General features: G+C 39.0%; 2 protein-coding genes across 2 annotated transcripts in view; one reads left to right on the top strand and one right to left on the bottom strand.

Annotated features, from left to right (window-relative positions):
* Trpc5 (transient receptor potential cation channel subfamily C member 5) overlaps window positions 1-22746 on the bottom strand; it is a 122564-nt gene that overhangs the window by 75712 nt on the left and 24106 nt on the right. Inside the window, exon 2 of the mRNA XM_032890452.1 lies at window positions 9290-9811. Coding sequence (XP_032746343.1) covers window positions 9290-9811 — 522 coding nt within the window. The remainder of the gene's footprint in view (window positions 1-9289; window positions 9812-22746) is intronic.
* Window positions 3617-3949, top strand: Trpc5os (TRPC5 opposite strand). Its single transcript, XM_032890453.1, has one exon. The coding sequence runs from the start codon at window positions 3617-3619 to the stop codon at window positions 3947-3949; it is 333 nt and encodes a 110-aa protein (XP_032746344.1).

Here is a 22746-nt window from a genome sequence, read left to right as displayed (position 1 = left end):
TAATACCACAGGTCCATGAGATAGAGGTAGTCTTAGCTTTAGAAGTTACTAGCTTTTAGTAGTTACTAGCTTTCAAAGTAATTGTAGCAGCCAACACGTTCACCTGCACTTGTATGTCAGTTCCAGTGGCTCCATTGTTCTGTGTTTCTTATTATAAGTCTTTTCGGATGTACCTATTCCTGTAAGGTTTGGTATATCTCTTTATAGATTGAATTTACGTTTATCTGATGAGTAATAGTAACAAATGCCAATCTGTGTACATGTAAGTCATATCTCTTCTCTGAAGTAGTGGTTAATTTCTGTTGTCTTGATTATGAGTAAAAATATATGCATAGAATAGGTATCAACCTTCTATTGGGAATACTTTCTGAATATTTTACTATCTTATAATTGACCATTTTACTCTCTTGAGGTATGTTTTGATAAGAGCTCTTCACTAATTTGGGATACATTTTGCTTTTTTAAGATCATGAAAGTTTTCTCTTGTGGTTTGAGCTACATATTGGTTTTATAGTTTGGGTTTAAGTTTTCTACCCATTTCAAATTAGTTTGTAGTCTATCCATGTATCAGTACTATGTGATTTTAACCTCTGTAGCCATAAATTTAGTCTTGCTATTTTTATTTTTTAATTAATTAATTTTTAATTTTTATTATGATATGACATTGTATAACTTTGTGGTATATGGCAATTTCTGTATGTGCATACAACATAATATTTCTATATATGCACATAAACATGTACTGAAAGGGTTTTCTTTTTGTTTTACTTTATTTTGTTTTTTCTTCTCTGTTTTGTTTTTCCCGACTCTGTGTAACTCGCTGTCCTGGAACTCAGTCTGTAGACCATGTTGGCCTCGAACTCAGAGATCTGCCTGCCTCTGCCTCCCAAGTGCTGAGACTAAAGGCATTCCCCACTACCTCTTAGGTAGCATGCGCGTAAAGAAATAGGGTAATTAACATGTTTTTTCTTTAAGGTTTGTATTTTTTTAAGTCACTCTTGTCTAGTTTCTCAGAAAATATACATTTGGCTGTGAACCTACTATGCCACAGAAATCCAGAACATACATGTTTCTCCTATCTAACCTTTTATCCCCCTTCCGTGTGGCCATTCTCAATTTTTAATAGTCAGTATTTTGCAGTAGAATTGACATTTTCTAGCTTCCACATATGGGAGGGACTATGCAATGTATAGTTTCCTTTGTTTCAGGTTTGATATCTGGTAGTATACATGTTGTTCCTTAAGAGGCCTGGCTCTTTGCATAGGCTTGTATATATTTTAGAATAATTTTGCTCAAAGTGTCCTTCAAAAGTAGCCTTGAGCTCATTGACTTACTGGCTTCCTCTATGTCCCTCTCACTTCCAATACTAGGTACCTTTTTGAGGAGTGTGCCTGCGTCAGTAGAGCTTCCTACCCAGGGGCCAGCCTAGGCCTCAACTTATCCCAGGTAAGAAAAACTGCCAACGCATACCTCAGGCTTCCAGTGCGGTAGCCTCCTGCAACTGCTGACAGCTATACTGAAATTTCTTATTTGTTGGTAGACACCTTCTGCCTTTGGTCCAAGCTTTATCTTTAACCAGAATTAGTAAATGCCACAGAAAAGAAAATGCTGGCAATTGTTAGCTCCCATTAGAGTTTGTACTTGCTTCCACCCCTCCTTAAGTCTACTGATCTTGTAATTTGTTCCCCCTACCCTACCTGCATGTGTTTTATAATTTTTGGTTATTGCAGGAGTGTTTGTGGACTATTTGAAAGCAGAACTCCAGAGATCATTTTCTAGGACAACACCTTTGTCCATCTTGACTTGATTACAGGTGAGTGGCTTTCAATCCTTTAGAGAAATTCACAACACCAGAGGATGGGGGAGCAAACACACATATCTTTGAACCTCCATGAGACTATTGATTATGACATGGGTGCCATAGGATCCACTTCTCTCCACCAGTTGTATTAGACACAGTCAACTCCTAATTTAGCTGATTTCTAGGGATATCAAGTGAAGGAACATTCCCAGTTCTATTCCTGTTTAGGAGAATGAGATGTCTGCTCTGGACTCATTAAAGCAAGTGTGTTAGGATAGACACGCATATGTATGCCCATTGACATAGGTCTTTGGAAGGTAGTCCTGGGCTAACTTCTATTCCACACCATGTGGCTGGCCATAAGTCTGGTAATACCTAATGATTTTCAATTTTTCCAATCATAACTTCATATAGTTATTTTATTGGGAGGATTAGATGCACTAATGGGTAAAATTGGTTTCTTGGTGCTTTAAACCTTTCTTCCACATATTTGAATATTTGTTAGTTTAGGCATACCATCTCATCTGACAAGCTTTTCAGGTAGGGGATAGATTCTGTTTGGTTATTCAATGAAGGGCAACGTACAGTGAAATGCACAACTTTTAACACTATCAATCAATGAAATCCATCAATTTCATGTTCTCATATAACCTAAAACTTTTAAAAATATTACCATTGACACCATCGTAGACAGTTAACTTATGTGTCTCTAATTACTTCTCATTTTCTTAGACACAATTATTCCCTTATTTTTTGCACCATAAATTTTCTTAAATTGTATATGAACAGGATGCAATGTGTACTCTTCTGTGTCTAGTTGTTTCTACTAAGTATAATATCTTTCCTATTAATTAATGTCTCTATTAGCAGTGTGCGTCTTTCTATTTCTGTTAGTGTCCTACTGGGTGAATATTCATCAACTGTCTAAATTTTGGAATGACACAATTATTATCAACAAGTTCTGTAGCACCACTGGTCTCATGCCACAATTGGTCACCACCATAATCAAATGCACATCCTCATTTCTCATCTAAGTCAATAGAGTAACCATTGTCAGCTCCACAGGATTCAGTATCAAGAGGCCACTTGCTATAGCTTTTTTGTATATTTTATCCATTGAGAAGACTGCTGAGATGTAGAACCAGTGTTAGCTCCTTTAAGAGCTGGTAGACTTATTGATTGTATAGCCTAGTTAATAAGAATAAATGAAGAGCTTTTACAATTTATTGCACAATAACATCTGTTCCCAAGATGCAGGACAATTAGAAACCTTAATGAATTAATATTTAAAAACACCAAAGTCTTTAGCAATTCAGATACAAATGGCCATGAATCAAAGATACTAATAAAAACAGTTAAAGACTCTGAGTGATGATGTATCCTTTCTCAATGGAGGTGTTCAGGAGTGATATGCAAACCACCTGTGCTCATTTTATGCTGAAGTCCCCGAGCAAAAATAAATATCATGGGAATCCAAAGAAAAAGAGAGGTACTAGATCCTCGTTAGGCTGTCAAAAAAGAAGAATGGTAGCCAGAGATCTCATTTAACCTCTTGGATGGGTCTTGCTAACTATACCCTGTAGCAGTAATCTGGCAGAGTGGATGAATGGTCAAGGATACTGATCTTTTTTTATTTGTCTTTTTCCATTATTAGGTCCAATTGGCTGTTTGGAAGTGGCACTCCAGTGGTGATTATAATAATAATAGACTACTAGTATAGACATTTTGTGAGGTTAACCAACATCACCAAAAAGTTTTATAGTCCTGCTAGACTCTAGACTCACTGTGTACTTGATTGTAACACCTGTCTGAGCCATGGAATCTGTGTCAATCCCTGCGCTCGTTGCTGGACTTATTGATTGTGTAGCCCAGCTAATAAGAATAGCTGAGGAACTATTACAGTTCATCTCGCAGGAGCAAGTTCCTTCTGTGCAGCCGAATCCTGGAGCAGAAGAGGCGGAAGCAATCGCACCTCCTCCTGAGGAAGATTCGCTACCGGATCTTGCGGATCTTTCCGACTTAGAATCCATCCTTTCAGTAAAAGAAGATGAAGACCTCATCCTTGACATGGATGAAGCTATGATAGATATCAACGAGATATATGAGGATATACTTCCTGCGATAAAGGATGATACAGAAAGTGAGTGAGAGCCAGCGTGTGAAAATTATCATTTTTCCATTTCTTTTTTCTAAGCTTCAGTAATAGCTGTTTTATTCTAGTTCTGCATAGTTTCATCATTCAAAACTTTTAGATTAGGTAAACCTTGATTCCTTTATGACAAAACGAATATTTCTAAGTTTTAGCCAAAAGAATGGCTTTAGTTAAATAGTTCTTGCTTTACTTGTGCTATTAGGATTCTTCATGATAAGACCAAATAATAGCAAAGAGAAGAATCTACCTAAGAATAGAATGAAGAACTGATGAACCAGACCAGTACTCACCCCCAGTGTCACTGCTCTGCGATAAATAGAAATTCTGAGGGTAGTGCTCCCCAGAATGGTATTACAGTGAGTATTTTCTCACAGACACTGCGACATTGGCACATTGTATCTTACAGAGGGAGGTTTTTTTATGGCAGAGTAAGTAAATCATTCTGGGACTGTAGTGTCTACCAGGCAATAGAAGTCTAGAAAGCTTTTTCCAGATTTCCATGGGCGAAACTTTTGAGAATTCTAGTGTCAAGATATTGAATGAAAGACTGCTGATGCACTCCAATCCACACATGCTGATGTGTGATGAAACTCTCTTACAATATTGTGCTCTGATGGACTGTTGAAGCTGGCACCAAAAAGCAAAGGAAGAAGTTCTAGAATGACAAGGCAGGGACTATCAAAGACTTCGTCAATGGAAATGAGTGATTAAATCATCAGCCTGGAGATAATGGTCTACAAGGGGAAGTAGACAGTGTGCATCTTCTTGTGTGTAACTGACTTTAAGACAAATACTTGGGAGGCTTACTGTGGTAGGACTGCTACAACCTTAACCTAGCAATGTGTGTTACTAAGAGGTAAAAATATAAATGAGATGTAGACTTGTATTGAAGCACAATAACCCTCCACATGTCAGGAGGGTGAAATATGGTATTTGAAGCACCCCCACACTGAAAACAGAGATCAACTAAATAAGTGGGCAAGAAATTTACCTATTATACCAACTTATGCCATCTAATCCTTTTACTTCTATGGACAGGCAGGATAGCCTTCTTACCAATTTATGAAAAATCCTAAAATACATCATAGTTAAAAAGATTAATAGGGCATTTAATACAGATGATTTCAGAGTCAACTAACATGGCAGATACATGACGAAAATACACAGAACAAATGAAAATTATGCCAAAATATGATTAGTGGGGTTAATTGCATATTATAGTAGGCAGTATACTGTAACACCTTGCTACAATAACTTTAATGAGCAGACTGAATCTTATCGTCCCAGTTTAGAAAAGATTCTAGGTACACAAGTACAGACAAAGAAGCAAATAGGCGATGCACTGAAAATTAACCTAATTTTGGTAAGGAGAGTGGAGATCACAAGATTGGACAAAGCAAGAAGAAATAGTTTTCTTTTTCTACACCAGGAGGAAGTGTTAATAAATAATTGTAATTATTATAATTAGTGGAACAGTTACAATTATTTCTCTCTTTCATAAGAACACTTACCAACAGTAATAACAGTAAACCTTCACGAAAGTTTAAAAATAATCTACACTTTTATAAGTAAGGACTTAGTAACAACTAGGGGAAATATATACTGCCCCCAGGGAAATTTGAAGTATAGGAGATGGGGTATAATTTTCTGTCAAAATGACACTCAAATTATGATTAACTGAACAAAATCAGGAAAAATATCCGGAGAGAGAGAGGCCACCAGTCTACTATATATTGGTGAGCACTTTACCTGATAAACAAGCATTGCTCTGCAAACATGATAGACACACTCAAGGGTAGATAGTAATCCAAGTACAATATGGGCTTTGTAAGGTTTCCACAATAAATCAATAAGACTTAACGTCAGAGAGCACGAACCACCGATAAACTCAAATAGGTCATAATAAGAGAAATGTGTAAGTCTACGCTCGACAAAGCCTTAAACAAGTAATGGACAGTGTTGTTCTTACCCATCAGTAAAGGAAGATGCTGCAAGTTTGTATGTGGATCTGCTTTGCCTGTTGCATTTCAGTATTTGCCTTGATTGTATAATTATGTGCACATAAGAACTGTTAAGATGTAACTCTATCTCAAGACATGGACTGTTGTATTGAGTATATTTGCTCTATGGAACTGGATTAGAAATAGACTTAAAAGTGACAAGGAACAATCTTAGCAGTAAGAAATCCCTTAAGAACAAGAGCTAGTGGGGAAGGTATTTTCAGTAGAGAGAACATTTTAAATTGCTAACAGTTAACACTAACAGTTGACACAGTTGTTTGAGACAGGGTTACTTCCTAAGCGAGGCTCGTTTACCTGTGCCCTATGAAAATTAGCCAACTGTAAAGATATTGGTAGAAAGTAACTAGTTGGTAATTGATATAGATTGAGAAGATAGAGAGTTAAATTAAAAGGAGAAATAGAAACCATATGCTTATTGGATGTCTCTGAGATGTTGACTCTCCTTCAGAAGACTGAAGTGAATAACTAGTTCATTATCCAAGTAGCCTTGTTTTGTATCTTTGTGAGGTTACTGCCAAAGCCAGATTTTGTACGGCATAGAGAAATAGGGAGGGAGCAAGGTTCTATATTCTGAGTCCAACTTAAAGGTGTTAAAATCAGGAAAGATCGGCTGTTAAGTGACCCTGAAGTACACAGTACAAATCATCATTCCGTAGCTGAGGTATAGGAGCTGCTGACAGTATATACGTGCATCTTTGCATTTTTATATGTAACCATTTCTTCAAATTATTAGGTTATAATCACTTAAGATCTTTACTGACTATTGTAAACCGCTTAATTGTTTTTTTTTAAAGAGATTTTAGCTAATAAACTCGAATTTAAAAGCCAAAGAACTTGTGGTCACCTTCAATTACCTTGTAAATTTCTAGGCTACCAAATGGCTGTAAAAGGACTCTGTTCCACAGAGTAAAGTCGCTGAGAATGTTGCATCAAGTGTCTACCATCCACTGTGTTGTCAGATGGTCTCTGAGAACTCTATGAACATGGTTCTTCATTTGTAAAATGAAGACTACACCTTTGCTGCGTACTTCTAATGGTAGAAATGAACAAACAAAATGATACCATTTTGAAAGTCCTTTCCATGCCTGATAATGGGCTAGAATATATGAAATTAAGACGTTTAAGAAGTCATTCCATACCAACAAATGCCAGTATAAAATCACCCGAAGATTGAAAGGTGTAAGGACTATTCAATAGTCAGCACCTGTTTCTAAGAGATGAAAACTGCCTCATCGTACTACTTTATGTGAAAATTATAATTTGCAATTGGCTTTGGTTTAATTCTTTGGAGCCTAATCTTTCACCAAATGGCATTCTTTTGAAGAAGTCTATTTGAATCCAAATAGGAATGATCGTGAGGAAAATCTACAGTGAAAAAGCCCTTTAGAAAGGGGTTTGTAACCCATAGGAAGAACAACAATATCAACCAACTAGAACCCCAAGATCTCCTAGGACTAAACTACCAAGCAAAGAGTACACAAGGAAGGTCCCATGGCTCCAGCTACATATGTAGCAGAGGGTGGCCTTATTTGGCATCACTGGGAGGAGAGGCCCTTGGTCCTGGGAAGACTCGATGCCCTAGTGTAGGGGAATGTTAGGGCAGGGAGGCAGGAGTGGGTGGGTGGGTGGGGCAGCACCCTCATAGAAGCAAGAAGAGGAGGACAGGATAGGGGATTTTCGGAGGGGAAACCTGTAAAGGGGATAACATTTGAAAATAGGTAGATAAAATATCCAATTAAAAAAAAGAAAAAGCCCTTTAGAGAAGAATGAGTTTGTTTTCACTTTCAGCCAAGAAATTTTTCCTGAGGTAAACAAGAGTACTTGAGTTCAAATCCCACAAACCCACGGGAAAAAAAAAATGCTGGGCATGGTTGTACATGCCTGTAACAACAGTGCTGTGTGTAGAGGGGGAGGGGAGGATATGATAGGCATGACTATTAGAAGGTTTTTGGCCACCAACTTAGCTTGAAGTTCAGTGGAAGACCCTGCCTCAAATAAAGCAGATAGTGATGGAGTAGAACAATCATTGTTCTCCTCTGACCCCTGGGTATACGAATGAATGCTACACCTACACTCACATATGGATATACCATATGTCATACCTGTGGATGCATACACTCAGACACTCATGTACACACCTAAAAATACTATTAAATGCGTAGAAGGAAAATGAAGAATCATAAGAGAAAAAACAAACTGAAAACGAGATAAAATAAATGACAGAAAGAAGGAAGGAAGGAAGGAAGGAAGGAAGGAAGGAAGGAAGGAAGGAAGGAAGAGATAAAAGGAACTTCAGAGCCAGAAGTGGTGGAACGTGTCTGTGAACTCAGTACTTAGGAAGAGAGTCAGGTGTCTAAGGCCAGCCAGAGCAACCCCACAAATACACATGTGTGTGCACCTTCCCTCCCCCACCCCTGCCACCCCCACCAAAACTAAGGAAAGAAAACACATATAAGAATAATAAATAAAAATTAATATTCTTTTCTTCTCAGTTTGTTAGGACACACAAACTACACGCCTTTAATGAAATTTTTTCTTAAAGTTTTTTGAAATATTTCTTTATTTTCTATCTATGGGTATTTTGCCTGTATGTATGAATGTGTACTACAGGCATTCCTGGATCCCACAGAGGGTAGAAGAAAGCACTTCCTGAAACTGGAGTTAGAGATGGTTGTGTCACCACGTGGGCCCTGAGAACCAGACCTGGGTCCTCTGTAAGAACCCTAAGTTTTCTTAACCACTGATCCACCTCTCTAGCTCCATTTCCAAGGTCCTTGAGGGATTTTGTTTATCATGAAAATTCTAAATTCGCTTGCCATAGATAATATTGTGAAGATAAAGTTAGATTTCATTTATTTATTTGTGTCCAAAATAGCCACATAGTTTCACAATATCCTACACGAAAAGAATTTTTAATGGTAAAAAACATCAGTGATCAAGTGTATTCAAATCATAACATAAATCATGAAGATCATTATCTTTACAAGTTTTATGTAGCCAAACAGTCTAAAGTTAAACTTGTAAAATGCCTCCAAACAAGGAGGACTGGTGTTTATCCTCTGTATTCCAAACACTGAGAACAGTACCTGACAAGGATTTGTAGAATGTTAAAATGCTTTCTTTTCAAAGAACCAGGTGACTATTTGTTTGGTCACAAAGGAATACCCAGAAGCTTGTCTGCATCACAGATGAATGGATCTGTGAGGCCCACACGACCTACATATATGTTTGAAGTCTTAAGTAGTAGAAAACTACTTTGATGCTGTGTACACTGAATCTTTAAGCTTCCAGGAAACAGAGATTATCTCAGCTTACCTCTTTCTGGTGATATTTGATTGCCACCTTCAGCTTGGCTAGGTCATGGTACTTCTGTGGGTCAAGTTCTTCGCTGTGGTCATCTCGATGGTTGAGAATGATCTCCAGTTCTCGGGAGCTCCGAGCTTGATCCAGCAGGTCCTTGGCAAAGAGCTTACACTGTTGGGAGAGCTCCTCATACTCAGCCTTGAACTCATTTTCCACCTTGCTCAGCTCCTTGAGTTCCCAGCCCAGCCGGAATGCTGTGAGGATAGGGTCCTCACTTGATAAGGCGATGAGCGAAGGGCTTGCCAGTGCCTTGTATATGTTCAGTCGGGACCTTGAATGACGTAGGCTGTCGACTTCTGAACTGGATACACACTCCACACAGTTGCAGCGGATTTGGTGGGGCCGTGGGATAGTGACACGCTTTTGGACAAGCAATTTGATGATTTCATAGTTGTTGGTGTGGGCTGCCAACATGATGGGTGTGATGTCTGGTGTGAACTCAGAGAACTGGGTGTCCATCATCAGAGTGGGAACCTACACACACGAAATGAGAAACAGAGGGGCACAGTTATAGTTAGAGGCATGAAGGAGCATCCACTGGTAATTCAAAAACTGAATTTTTTCTTTCTCTTGCGACTGCTCTAATGTTTGTAGACTGCTGTGTTCTTGGCACTTTCCTAAATACATTACTCATATTTACTTATTTAATATTCACAACAACTCAGTTGGTAAATATTCTTCCCATGAGAGGAAGCTGAGAGAGGTTAATGGACATACCAAAGATTATGTAGTTTTCAGTAGCAGAGCCAAAATTCAAACCAGATAGTGCAATTGTTGAGCTCAGCTCTTAAATTTATGTTAGTACAATATACCCAGTTCTAACTAATAGAACAGGGGAAGCAAAAAAGGAGAGGACACTGTTCCTGGCCATCTGGAGCTGAGTTGAACAAATCATAAGAGCATAACAGTTCATGATGCTATATGGATAGCTTTAATTGAGCTGTAGAGAGTGCTGGAATATTGACTTGAAATACAGAAGATAGGCAATCACGTTGAAGATCATGCAACTAAATAAATAATGGCAAAAAGAAAAGTCTCTCACACACGGTATTGACTTTGTATGCATGTGGAACTTTAGAAGACTAAACGGCAGGGCTAATTCAATTTCCTCTAGGTCCAGGAAGATAGAGGGAATTAGGTATTTTCAGGAAGAAGTAATACTGTACATGAGGAATTCGAGGTGTGGGACAGCATCATTAATGACAAAAGGACCTTTGATAAAACTGTTATATCTAGATATGATGTCTGTTGGAAATGGTAGCTATAGCTAGAATGTACAGAGTTCTTTATACATTTGGGAGCACACCCAAAGAAGTGCAGAAAACCTGGTCAATGAATTAAAAGAGCCTTCCCACTTGAAAATATATCTTTGGGGACTTAGTCTGTTTGCAGGCCAATAAAGAAAGCAAGAGGGTATGGGGTCACAGCTGAGTTAGCAGAATGCTTGTCTAGCATGCACAAATACCTGTAATCTTAGTACCTTGGAGATGGAGACAGGAACATTAGTTCAAACATTTTATATATCTCCATATTATATATACATATATATATGTGTGTGTGTGTGTATGTATGTATGTATGTATGTATGTATGTATGTATATATGTATATAAAGATGCACACACACATATATACAAGGACACTGGGGGTACAGAAGACTCTATTTCAAAATGAAAAGGAATGTGAGGGAGCTCCCTAGACTCACATAAGAACCAGAAGATGAAGGAGTACTGGGAAATGACAGGAAGCCTTTTGGAAGGGAACTGTGAGGATGTGAAGCATGAGTGGCATTCCAGGAAAAGGGGAAATACTGATCTCATTATATTCGAGGAAAAGAAGAGCACAGTGTCAAAGCTCATGTTTCATGTTTGCTGGGGAGGAAAGAACAGGGACAGTTGGGATTCTCATAAAGTAGAAAAATATTGTTTTAATCAATACTTCCGTTTTACTTTTGAAAACAACAGCAGCAACAATCTAGAGTTACTCATGACCTTAGAAAAGCAAGAGTTACTGTTTTCCTCCATGTTTTCCTCCCTAAGGGACTTCTAAATAGGGGAGTGGTCAGAAAGGAGGGAGGATGGAAAGGTGGGGGAAGTGGACTGCCACAAACCCCTTCACTTGCTCAGTAGCTGCATTGGCCTTCGAAAGCTATTGGCCATCCATTGCTAGGGCAGAGACAGGAGTAAACATTGTAAAACCTCGAGAAAGGGAAGCTACAAACCAAACAGCGGGAAGTGAACAACTCGACTCATAAAATAAATTGGACGGAGGAAAGAACCATCTCAGAAATTAACATAAGCCTACAGGCTTAGGAAGAAATAGGCCTGAGTGGGCCTGGAAAAGAACATAAACACAACTGGCAGAAAGCCGTGGAGTGGGGAGAGATGGAAAGAGAGCATTTTGTCACAGGCTGCTTAGAAAGAACAGAGTTCAGATCAGGAAAAATCTGTCCTTTCTCTAGGTAGGGAGGGTTCTCAATCTTTGTCATTATCTAAAATGGTGAGGAGAAGGTGGAGTGGGTGACAACCTGGTGGACAGTTTTCTCCGGGTGAGGGTGGAGGCGTGGTCTGATACCCAACATGCTGTTCAACATGTCCTCCCACCCACTCCTTCCTTGTTCTTTATACTTTTCATCCTCTTTTTCTCTCTTTTCTTCTTGTCAGTGCTTGACAGGACTGTCCAAGACCCAAAGCAGTACCCATGATTACTGTTTAGCCATGGAGCTGAACGGAGAGTGTCTGTGCTTGAAATATGAAAAGCTTTCTGGAGTTCATTAATTCCAATAATGAGCATTCTGATCCTCTACTTCATTTTTCTGGTTACTTGAGACCAGAGAGGAAAATTTTTCCAAAGAGACCATGCCTTCCCTGCCACTGCCTATTGCAATATCATGGGCTCTAGATTTTATCCAGGATAACTACTTTTCTGATGGCACTTTATATTGTTCTGTATCTTACAGTATACTTCTTTGCTTCCTTGTGAAAAGCAGTGTTAATTGTCAACTTGATAGAATCTAGGATCAACTGATGGACTTTGGGGAATGACAAAATAGTAAATCAAAAATAAACAACTGGACAGACAGTTCTCAAGAGAAGTACAAAAGAGCGCTGTATGGATGGCCCCAGTGGTCAGCACAACTTTCTATTCAATCACGAGGGCTAGAGTTCAGGTCCTAGAATGTATGTGAGTGGCTCACAATCACCTCTAATTCCAGCTACAAAGATCCAATGAATCTTCTAGTTCTTTGGCAAGTTATGTCAAAAGATGTTTTGCTGGGGCACACAGGTGAAAGGATAGAGGGAGGATTGTATATATGACCCCACAACAGTGGGAGATGAACACTGAGCCTTGGTTTGGTTTGCTCCAATGTGCTATTCTTCGCTAGAGACATTGGTTCACCTTACATAGCACTGTTGAGCTCAACTTGTGATAACTCTGACATTGAAAGGAACTCGCCCAAGAACTGCTCCTGTGGTTCCTGAGGCAGCTTGCTGCTTCTGCTGCCTTGCCTCAGGCTGGTTGGCGAGCCTTGTGTTTCTTCTAGGATTGAACTACAGCTGCTGGTTCTTGTGTGGCATCTGCCTACCTACAGGACTGACTGGTCTTCAGCTGTTGAGCGATACTTGGTATTTGCTACGAAACTGAACTGCTAACAAAGAAGATCCAGCTTGACCCAAAGAACTATTGTTGAGCAGGTCCACTTCTCCTATATACTAATAACTTTTCTCTCCCACTACCTCTGCTGGGTGGTGGAATAGAGGAGAAGTTGAACCCTTAAAAAGTAGGCTGCAAAAAAATTTATGTCTCCACAGGAGGTTGAGACAGAAGCATTTTAAGTCTCAAGTCTGAGCTGCACAGCAAAACCCTGTCTCAACAACAATGACTACATGGTGGCTCAGCAGGTAAAACCACTTGCCACCCAAGCCTAGTGACCTGAGTTTGATTCCTGGAACCCAAGTAAAGGTATAAAGTGAGCTCATGAAACACCACTGTGCACAATTGACAGAGGATGAGTGGAAGTCATCATTGTTAACCTCATCCATTCAACATCCCAACTGTTGGAGTTGCATTAGGGCATTGTCTCTATTTTATTCATGTCTGAATTGTATCTTCCATTCCTGTGTCATAGTGTGTCATAAAAGACTTCCCTCTGGATCCACAGACTGATCTTTTTGGTGGATAAGTCAGTTAAGAAACGTCAATGTGTCTGTGAAAGGCACAGGAGGAAGCTGCAACATGATCATTTTGGGAGCAGGAATGGGGGAAGTTGACACATTCCAAAAAAAAGGGAAGAAGGAGCTTGGGGTGAAGAGCAGATGGGGTCCAGAGCAAAGGATGGTTAACCTGAATTTTCAACTTAATCAGATCGGAAATTGTAGGAATTCAGTAAAGCACATCTCTGGATGTCTGTGATGCTATTTCCACAAATGATTAGATCCCGAGGCCTCTGAAATAATCAAAGAATTAATCCTTTGATTGATTCATAATATGAGGGCATTATTGAGAGATAGGGAAAATATGGGGTGGAACATCATTGGAGATAATTACGTAGGGAGAACATTCCTTGGGGACTATATCTTGCTCTGTCCCCTTTCTATAAGCCTGCTTCCTGGGTGACATGATTTGAACAGTCCTGTTCCACCATACCCCCATGACCTTGAAGTGAGTCTTCTGAAACTGTGAACCTGAATAAATCCTGCCTTACGTATGTTCTTTGTGCCCAGGATTTTGTTACATGGTTGAAAACAGAACCGAAACAGATTGTGTATATTGTGTACTGCTTATATAGGAACATACGAAGTTTTCAGCTATAACTGTCACAACAAACAAGTATACCAACAGAAACACTTCCCAGCAAAGTAATTTGAAAAGAAGTCTTACTTTTTTGAGACAGGGTTTCACTTTGTAGCCCAGGTTACCCTCAAAGACAAGATCTTCCTGCTTTGTCAGCCCAAGTTTTAAGATCACATGTCTGTCTGCACCATTATACCTGGTTTACAATTATTTTTCTTGTTGTTATTGATGTTCTAGATAAAAACTTTGATGGATGTAAAACCTTAAGAGTAATACCTCATTCAATTATGTCTCTTTTTCTTGCTCAACGCAAGTTAACCTAGAGCTTTCATCTCTGCTTTTCATTTGATGACACATCCCTGTCATGGTAAATCTCCCAAGTAAGGTTCACCAGTACTGCCTTCTTGGAGCTGTTCATATATTATAGAGTATTTCTATATGTTTATTGACTAAATTTGATCAAATCTTTATGGAGGTCCTTAGAATTTTCTATCCGTATGAGTGACTGTTCAGCTATTCTTTTGGGAGTGGAGCCAGTATCAAGTCATTAATTATTGATTAACCTATATTGGCCGTGCTCTATAGAGGGTATTTGCATTTTAGCCGATAAACTCTAGAAAGAACATTTTGGTCTTTCTAAAAGTCGCAGATTTCCAGAAGTGACCTGTGGGTGATGCAGGTGTGACGGTAGATCTCCCCAAGGCCTTCCATGTCATCATACAGTATGTAGCCTTCTCTTCTACAGATAGAGGAAACTATGCAGGGCATGGCTCTTTCTTAGCAATTGGCAAGAAAACCTGAGGACAACTTTGCATTGTGCAAAACAGGAAATTGGAAGTTCTGCCTCCTACATTTTTTGGGTTATTTATACCCTTTGATTAAAAAAAAAATACAGCTCTATATATTGTAACGCAAATTATTTATCTGGTGGGATTCATATAATCTTGCAGATAATTAATACTTTGCATATATCTATCAATTTACTTCAATATTCTTGATGGTCTACAACGTATTTTTCCTGTCAAAGACAATAGAGTGAATATTTTAGCATTGTGGGACCTTACATTGATGCCATTGTAGCACAAAATAGCCACAGGCAATGCTTAAATGATTGAATGTGGCTGTGCTCCCAACAGAAATTTCATTTGAAAAAGCAGATGATGACCACAGGATTTAGTTTATGTGCCACAATTTGTAGAGCCCTGTTTATGCATTTCCTTGCTAATTGATAAGTAAAACAAACCCTTTGACATATGTTAATTTTAAATTTGTTTGAGAATCATAATTTGTTATTGTCCCTTTAAATATCCTGTAACTGTTGGTTTGTTTGTTATTCAGATAAAGGTCACATACAAATGTCAATTTTATTTTTTCTTACCTAAACTTGCTTCTCTTTGAACTACAAAGCATCAGGCTGAATGATCTTAGGCTTCCAGTTAAAAAATCATATCTTTCTTTTAATGAAATAAAAAAGAAGCTGACAGGGAGGGTGGAAGAAGAGAGGGAAATCATCAGGCTAATAAATAAAATTAGGCTTATATTATCTACAAGAAACCTGGTACATCAACTGACTTGATTGAATTTGAGAATTTGCACTGATGTATGCTAAGGACAGGACCATTAACGAAGTCACATGCCTGCCTCTCTCTGGCTTTGCATTTAGACCTTACTGAGTTTGTTCTTACCAAGAATTCGCAAGGAATCCTTGTTGAAAGCTAAGTAGTAAACATTAGGATCCTTCTAGATTAGTCAGCATAGGATAGAATTGCTCAGTTAAGGGCTCATCCCTGTAATGAACCAAATGAGATAACGTTCCCTTCCTTATATTTTCATCTAAATTCTATTGACCACTACAAGGAGGGATGGGTGATGGCATATGTAATCTCTCCACTTTGAAGACTAGCTCAAGCTTTTATAAAAGCTATTGTTCATGAAGGACCCAAAGGATGCATTAACTGCCTTTAACCTCATTCCTGAACAGGATAGACTACTTGGCAATTTTCTGGATCTGGTTTTTCCAGAGTTAGGCAAGCATTCTTGGTAGAATGTTATCACAGCCTTCTGAAATTTGAACCACTTATTTTCAATTTCAAAAGGAAGACCCTTTTCAGTAGCCTCTTCATTCATACCCACAATACCATCTGTTCACAGACACCCACCATCTTCTGGTGGCTACCTCCTCACAGAACTAGCCTGGTAGCATCATTTGGAAATGAATCTCCTGCCTTCTGCCTAGAGTGATAGAAATTACAATCACCTCCTCCCCATTGTAACATGTCAGAGAAAATCTATGGTCAACTTTGTTCAGAAACTATTAGAAGTGAAATTTCATTCTTCTATATTACACAGAAATGGAGAACTCTGATAGCTAATCACATCCATTACATGCTCCTCGGCATCCCAGGAAGGTTAGGTAGCCAGTAGTTGTAGTGCTTGACCTATGTTAGAGACAGGCATTGGCATCCAATGGGGAAGAATGTGCTTTTCAGACTTGAAAAAACAGGACCATTAGAGTTACGATTTGCTGGATCATGTCAGCTGATTTTAATGCTAATATATATAGACAATTAAGGTTAATAATTTAGAGTAGACAACTACAACAAACAAAATTCATTAGAGGATTGCATCACTCAGCTTCATGTAACATAAAGAGAAAAGATTTAGCTAAGACTTGAGTTCAAACTCAAGATCAGATGGCCAAGACGTTTGGCCTCTGGAAAAGGTGGCAGATGGCAATGGCATGAATCCACGTTGGAGCAAGAGAGACAGAGAGTGCTGGCTTTGGTATCACAAGCCAGTTAAAGGCACAGCCTCAATCATACAAAACCTTCCCAGTAAGCCCTCTTACCAAAGGTCCACAGCACCTCCCAATAACATCAATCCTACCAGCACCTCTGAAATCAATCTTCTAACATATAGATTTAGGGAGAAGATGCCTTACATTCAAACCACAGCAAGGAAAATGCCATAGAGTTCACCTGATTTTTAGAAAGCTAAATGAAATCAACAATATGGGGCTGGCAAGATGGCTCAGTGGATAAAGCAGTTTCTGTGGAAACATGTCAACTCCAGTTTAGATAACGAATGCCTATGTAAAAGGCTGGTCACAGTGACATGTGCCTGTAACCCCAGTGTAGGGGAGGGCAGAGATAGGAAGTTTCTAGGGCCTCCGTGGCCAGCCAACCTAGCCTAATTGGTTCATGGAAAGAACTTGTCTCAAAAAATAAGGCGAAGAATGACTGAAGAAGACCCCAGGCACCAACCCATCTTAGGAAGAAGGCACATGTACCCACATACATATGCACTCACACAATTGTTACCGCATGTGAGCATGTGCTCAAGTACAATTAATTCAAGATTGCGTTAAAAAACAGCACACAAAACAGTGGCCAGGGTCACCTTATCAAGGAAAAGCCCAACACTAAGGGTTAGCATTTATTGAGTCTTTTCTGCATATAGTGAACACACTGAAGATTATAATTTAGTCGTCACTATTACTCTATGCTATAGGGATAATCATTCCTTCATGTTACATCAGAGGAAACCCATCCAAAGACAAGTCCAATGCCTTAAAAAAGACACATAACTAGGAAGTAGTAGGCAGCTATGTGTGTGTTTTTCACATTTTCCCAGGAAATCAAGAAAACAGCCTATGAGTCAAGAAATAAACCAGGCATACATTTTATTGTGATGGGGAAAATTTTAGGAGTGATGGTCTCATCAATGTATTTCTTGTATTGCACACAAAAAATGAACTCCGTATTTTTGCTAAAAAGACTGGGTTTTAGTTACCATTGCAAGAAAGGTCTGGGGCTGAATTTGATGCAAACAGCCATTCAGGAAGGCCATGGTTCTTGTTTCATTTTCTATATGTCTCTATGAGATTTTTTAAAATGTAATCCCTTTGTAGATTGCTTTATTTAGAAAGAGGATGGCATCCCGTCTCAGTCTTCTGGTGAAAAGCTGGTTATTTTACCATATTGCTATTCATTATAAAGGCAACGTTAATGTAGATAGCATAATAATGGTTTCTTGATAGGGTGCAGAACTCTGGTGAAGACATGGGACTGTGGTGGTACATGGTAACCAATTTGCTATCAACTATATGATCAGATTCAATGTAAATAACCATTTATTATTTTACACATAGTTTTGGCTACAGATCTTGATAAGAACATGCTTGCCAGCAAAATAAGAGATGGATAAAAAGAGGAGCTTTTTGTGAACAGAGAAACTGGGGATTTCTCTATTTTGTATAGGCAGTTTCGATCCATAGAGTTTCAAGATGATAATTATGACCAGGTATTCCAGTTCAGGCATAGAAGTGCTTTGATGATAAAAAAACGGAGTCTATTTGGTTGGTAGTGAGTGAAAGGAAAGGTATGAAGCTATGGTGTTCTCATGATTACCCTTGAAAGTAATGAATAAAGAAAATAAACCAAAATAAACTATTACTGTCTCTAAGCTATTCCTATTTCAGAGGGGAAAAGCAGTTGAAAAGAAAGCGTTGACAGGCTGCACAGATGCCTCAACCTCAACAGGAAAAAAAAATCTCACTTGGTCTTAAACTCTAGAATAATCACCATTGACTCCACATAATCCTTTCTAGGCATATTGGTTAGGGCGTAGAGTCTCACCTATAGCTCTACCATGCTGGAGTCAGCCACACAGTTTTAAGGTCTCAGTGGCAGCCTTACTTAAGCTCCAGGAAGCATTGTCTTCACAGGGAGCTTCTGTGATAGTTCTAACCTCTCAGTCTTCTTCAATATTTATCTCATCAGGGCTGTCCATAATGGCTCTGACCATGCGATAATTCTCTGCCTGGTTTTCCTTTTGTCAGAAACATGCTTCGAAATATAGATAGATGTCTCCATGTCTCTGTCCATTGTATTCTGTGCATCAGCAGAATTAGCACAAGGTAGATGTTGCCAAGTAGAGCTTGTGTTTTCTCAGTGGAAGGTTGAACAACACCTTGTTCTGCTTGACTCTTAGCCAGGGTGACCAAGAAGCACTGGAGTCTAATTTGTGAAGCAGTACTTGAGGCTGTCCTAAGCAGTGAACATGTGTACATGTCCCTGGCTTATCTGTCCAACTATCCTGTTTCTGAAACTTTGAACCTGGAATGGGAGGGGAAGACTTAAAAATTTCTGAAGCGCCTAATGTGCTTTTCTTCCTTTATCTTGAGGGTTCCTTGACCTTTTCCCATGAATCTCTTTATCAAGCCCTTGCTCAGTTACACTCTGGGTTCCTCTTTTGAAATGTTCCTTTAGTCTCCAGCCCATGGCTGGGCTGTGAATTTTCTAAAGCTTTCTGCTCTGTTTCCCTTTTAATTATAAGTTCTATTTTAAGTTATTTCTTTGCTAGCCCATCTCACTGCAAGCAGTTAAAAGTAGCCAATGGAGGCTGGAAAAAGCTGTTCTTCGAAGCTGTGGGTTATTAAACAAAAGTCTCAGTGTTAGAGGTAGGATACCTTCTTACGAGTTCCTGGTCAGGGAAGACCTAGAGCTCCACCACAAACAATACACATTCTTTCTCTTCCTCTTGTTGCCTCAGAGAACTAGATGATAAGAACCTAATGTTGGTAACAACACACACCCTGGTTGCAAAATGTAGAGAAATCAAATTGAAACTGAGCTAGAAGCCTCCTTCCTGTGGCTTTTATAGTCCTAGAAGGTGCTGGGCAGCCTACTGGGGAAGATAAATGGCATCAAAAGTTTTTCCCCAGCTGTGATCCCTATGAACTAAGAGACCAACCTGCCACACAAGCTGTACCCATTAATGTAGTCATGGTACTATGGTCATTGGGTAATGAAATTTTTTTCTGATTGGATTTGAGGCCCATTTTATAGGAAGGAATTTATGTTTGGTATTGTAAGCCAAGTTTAAAAAAATCCTATGGCATTGGAGGTCATAGGTCCTGGGGGAAAACTGTATACCATCATGAAGTTAAATTAATACACCATCAAACTGCCTTCTAAATAGTTACGTTTATACCTATAGACAAATCGTACTCTTAGCCTGAGTAAGTGAAGCATCTCTTCACAGTGAACATTAATGAATGCAGAGACTCATGGCTATAAAAGGTGTTAAGAATAAATGAGTGGCGGATGACTGCTCAAACCTAAACACGATATTTATACCATCATTTATAAGGTTCAGGAAACATTTTATGGAAGAAGGGGCAGAAAGAATGTAAGAGCCAGACGGTAGAAGAATGGGCTGGAAAATGCCATGTTCTGGGCACGACATATCCTTCCTAATCACAAACTTGGCAGCCAAAATGCTGCAAGCATTGAGTCTATAGAAGAATGTCAACAGTCAGGCATGGATGGAGAAGAGGCTCAGGGTCTCTAGCTCGCACTTCTGCACATTTACTGGTGAATCAAAGAGAAGTAGAGTCATTACCTTGAGCTGTGTACCCACTCATGATCACATGAGGGTCCAGTGGAGAGAGCTAATCCAATGGTTACACATATGGTCCTGGTTAAATGAAATGGGTCATACAACAAAACTAAAAGTCATAAGGATCAAGGGAGATATGAGAGGGCAGGGGGAGAAAGTAAATGTATATACATTGTACAATAATATATACTGTATAATATTGTATTTTAATATATATATATCAATTGTATATACGATATATACACAATTGTCCATATGAATAATATGAACGTGTCAAAGAACCAAGTTAATTAATAATAAAGAAATCACAAAACATCGTCATTCACTAATCTAAATGCTTCATTAATTAGGACTTTCTTTTGTCAGACTCCTTCATTGCTCATTTCTTTTTTTGAGATCTATAGTCTGCATAGTCCTAGCCTATTCTATACCAGTTTTTTGAAATTGCATAACAAATGTGACCTTTACTCCAGTTCCCAATATTTTCCCCCAGTTCCATCTAGAACCTCATCAGAATAGCATTTATTGTCCACATTTCTATCAGCTTGTATCTCACACTTTTGTTTGACAATGCTTTCATGGGGACTTAACTTAGATGACCCTTAGTACTTCATCAATACTTAATCTCTAGGAAGTTACAGAATTTCCTTATTCTTGACTTCCAAGTCCTCACCAGAGCCACACTTAAGGCTCTGCCTGTAGTAATATAGTTCTTTTTACGACCAGTCTTGATCTTCCCATTCTTCCAGCTTCTGCTCATTACTGATACCAAATGTCCATTTTCAGGTATTCATCATTATCAATGGTCTCATTTTTCTATAGCATTTTCTATCTCAGTTCATTTTTAGCTGCAATAACTGAAAACCCTGAGCTTGTTAATTTAGGGATATGTGGATTTGTCTCATAGGTTTAGAAGCTGAAAAATCCAAGTGCATGGTTCCACCACCTACTCAGTATCTCACAAGGGCCTTCGTGCTGTACAAGATTGTGACGGATATGACATGCCTGAATAGACAGAGAGAGCAAGCCAGAAAGTTTGCTTCTATCACTAAGCCGCTCCCTCAATAAACACATTTTTCTACCAATCTCTTTGTAGGTCAACACATTGGTAAGTATAGCTCCCATATGAGTCAACCATTTATCAAGGATCCTACCTTCTAAAAATTTCACTGGGTGAGGCTAAAATTGCCTGTCTTTTAGTACCTTGAGTGGAGTAAAAAAATAAAAATGAAAATAAAAAAAAAATAGAGACTCACCCACCAATAAGGTAATGGCCCAGGCATTAACACCAAAATATAAGATTCAAAAAAGACTAGAGTCCATGTGGTGGTTCATGCCTGTAGTCTTACCATGTGAGAAGTGGGGAAAAGAGGATCAAATCAGGCGTTTAATACTATCTTCCATTACAGAGCAAACACTAGAAGCCAATTTTGTTTGCATGAGACTCTACGTTGGAGGGAACCAGAAGCTTGAGGGACTACATGCTCTTCCACTGAACTGCTTGTTTCTCATTCTGAGAGTCGTCATAACTAGGAATAAGACTGGTTCTTAATTCTGGACTAAAAGTGCCATCTCATGAGAGTAGGAGTCAAAGTCACTCCCTGAAACTGAAGTGTTTTGCTGGACTCTAGGGGAAGTCTGGGACTGCAGAAATGAAGAGATCATAATGGAGGTTGCTATTCTGTGGCATGATGGTATTTCCTGCTACCATGTAAAGGGGGCAGTGGGTACATCAATACTTCTCATGTTGGCACCACATCCGGATTCTCAGGATGGAAACCGAGCTTTGGAAGCTCTGGGAAAATATGAACCACACCTACAATGACAGTGTTAGTGGCCAGAACATTTTTTTTTTTTTGTTGGTTTGTACTATCACAGGCGCTTTGGGAGCAATGTGGTAAACAGGATCTTTGCAGTCTAATTCCTATCTGGGATATTTCTGAGGGGCTTTTTATGTTAAATGTCCAGGGAGCTGTAAATTCATCTCCAGCAAGTCTTGACCACAATGCGAAAGTCTTTGAAAAAAGAATCACTAGCCCGAGCGACGTCAAGAAGCTTAACTTCTCTTAGATATCTCTGTGAGACACATTTCAGAAATATTTGTTGCTCCTTCAGCAGAGATGTGAGAATTAAACATCTCTGCTTGGTGACCACGACAGCAGATACCATAGATTGCAGCTCGTTTTTAGCACATAGTGGCTAAGATTAAATTATT

The sequence above is a fragment of the Rattus rattus genome, chromosome X (genome assembly GCF_011064425.1).
Source record: "Rattus rattus isolate New Zealand chromosome X, Rrattus_CSIRO_v1, whole genome shotgun sequence".
Lineage (NCBI taxonomy): Eukaryota > Metazoa > Chordata > Mammalia > Rodentia > Muridae > Rattus > Rattus rattus.
Note: the sequence above shows the minus strand (reverse complement) of the source record. Positions and strands in the feature narration are given on the sequence as shown.

Coding starts and splice junctions, on each gene's coding strand:
- Trpc5os (XM_032890453.1), top strand. CDS start 3,617: ATGGAATCTGTGTCAATCCCTGCGCTCGTTGCTGGACTTATTGATTGT.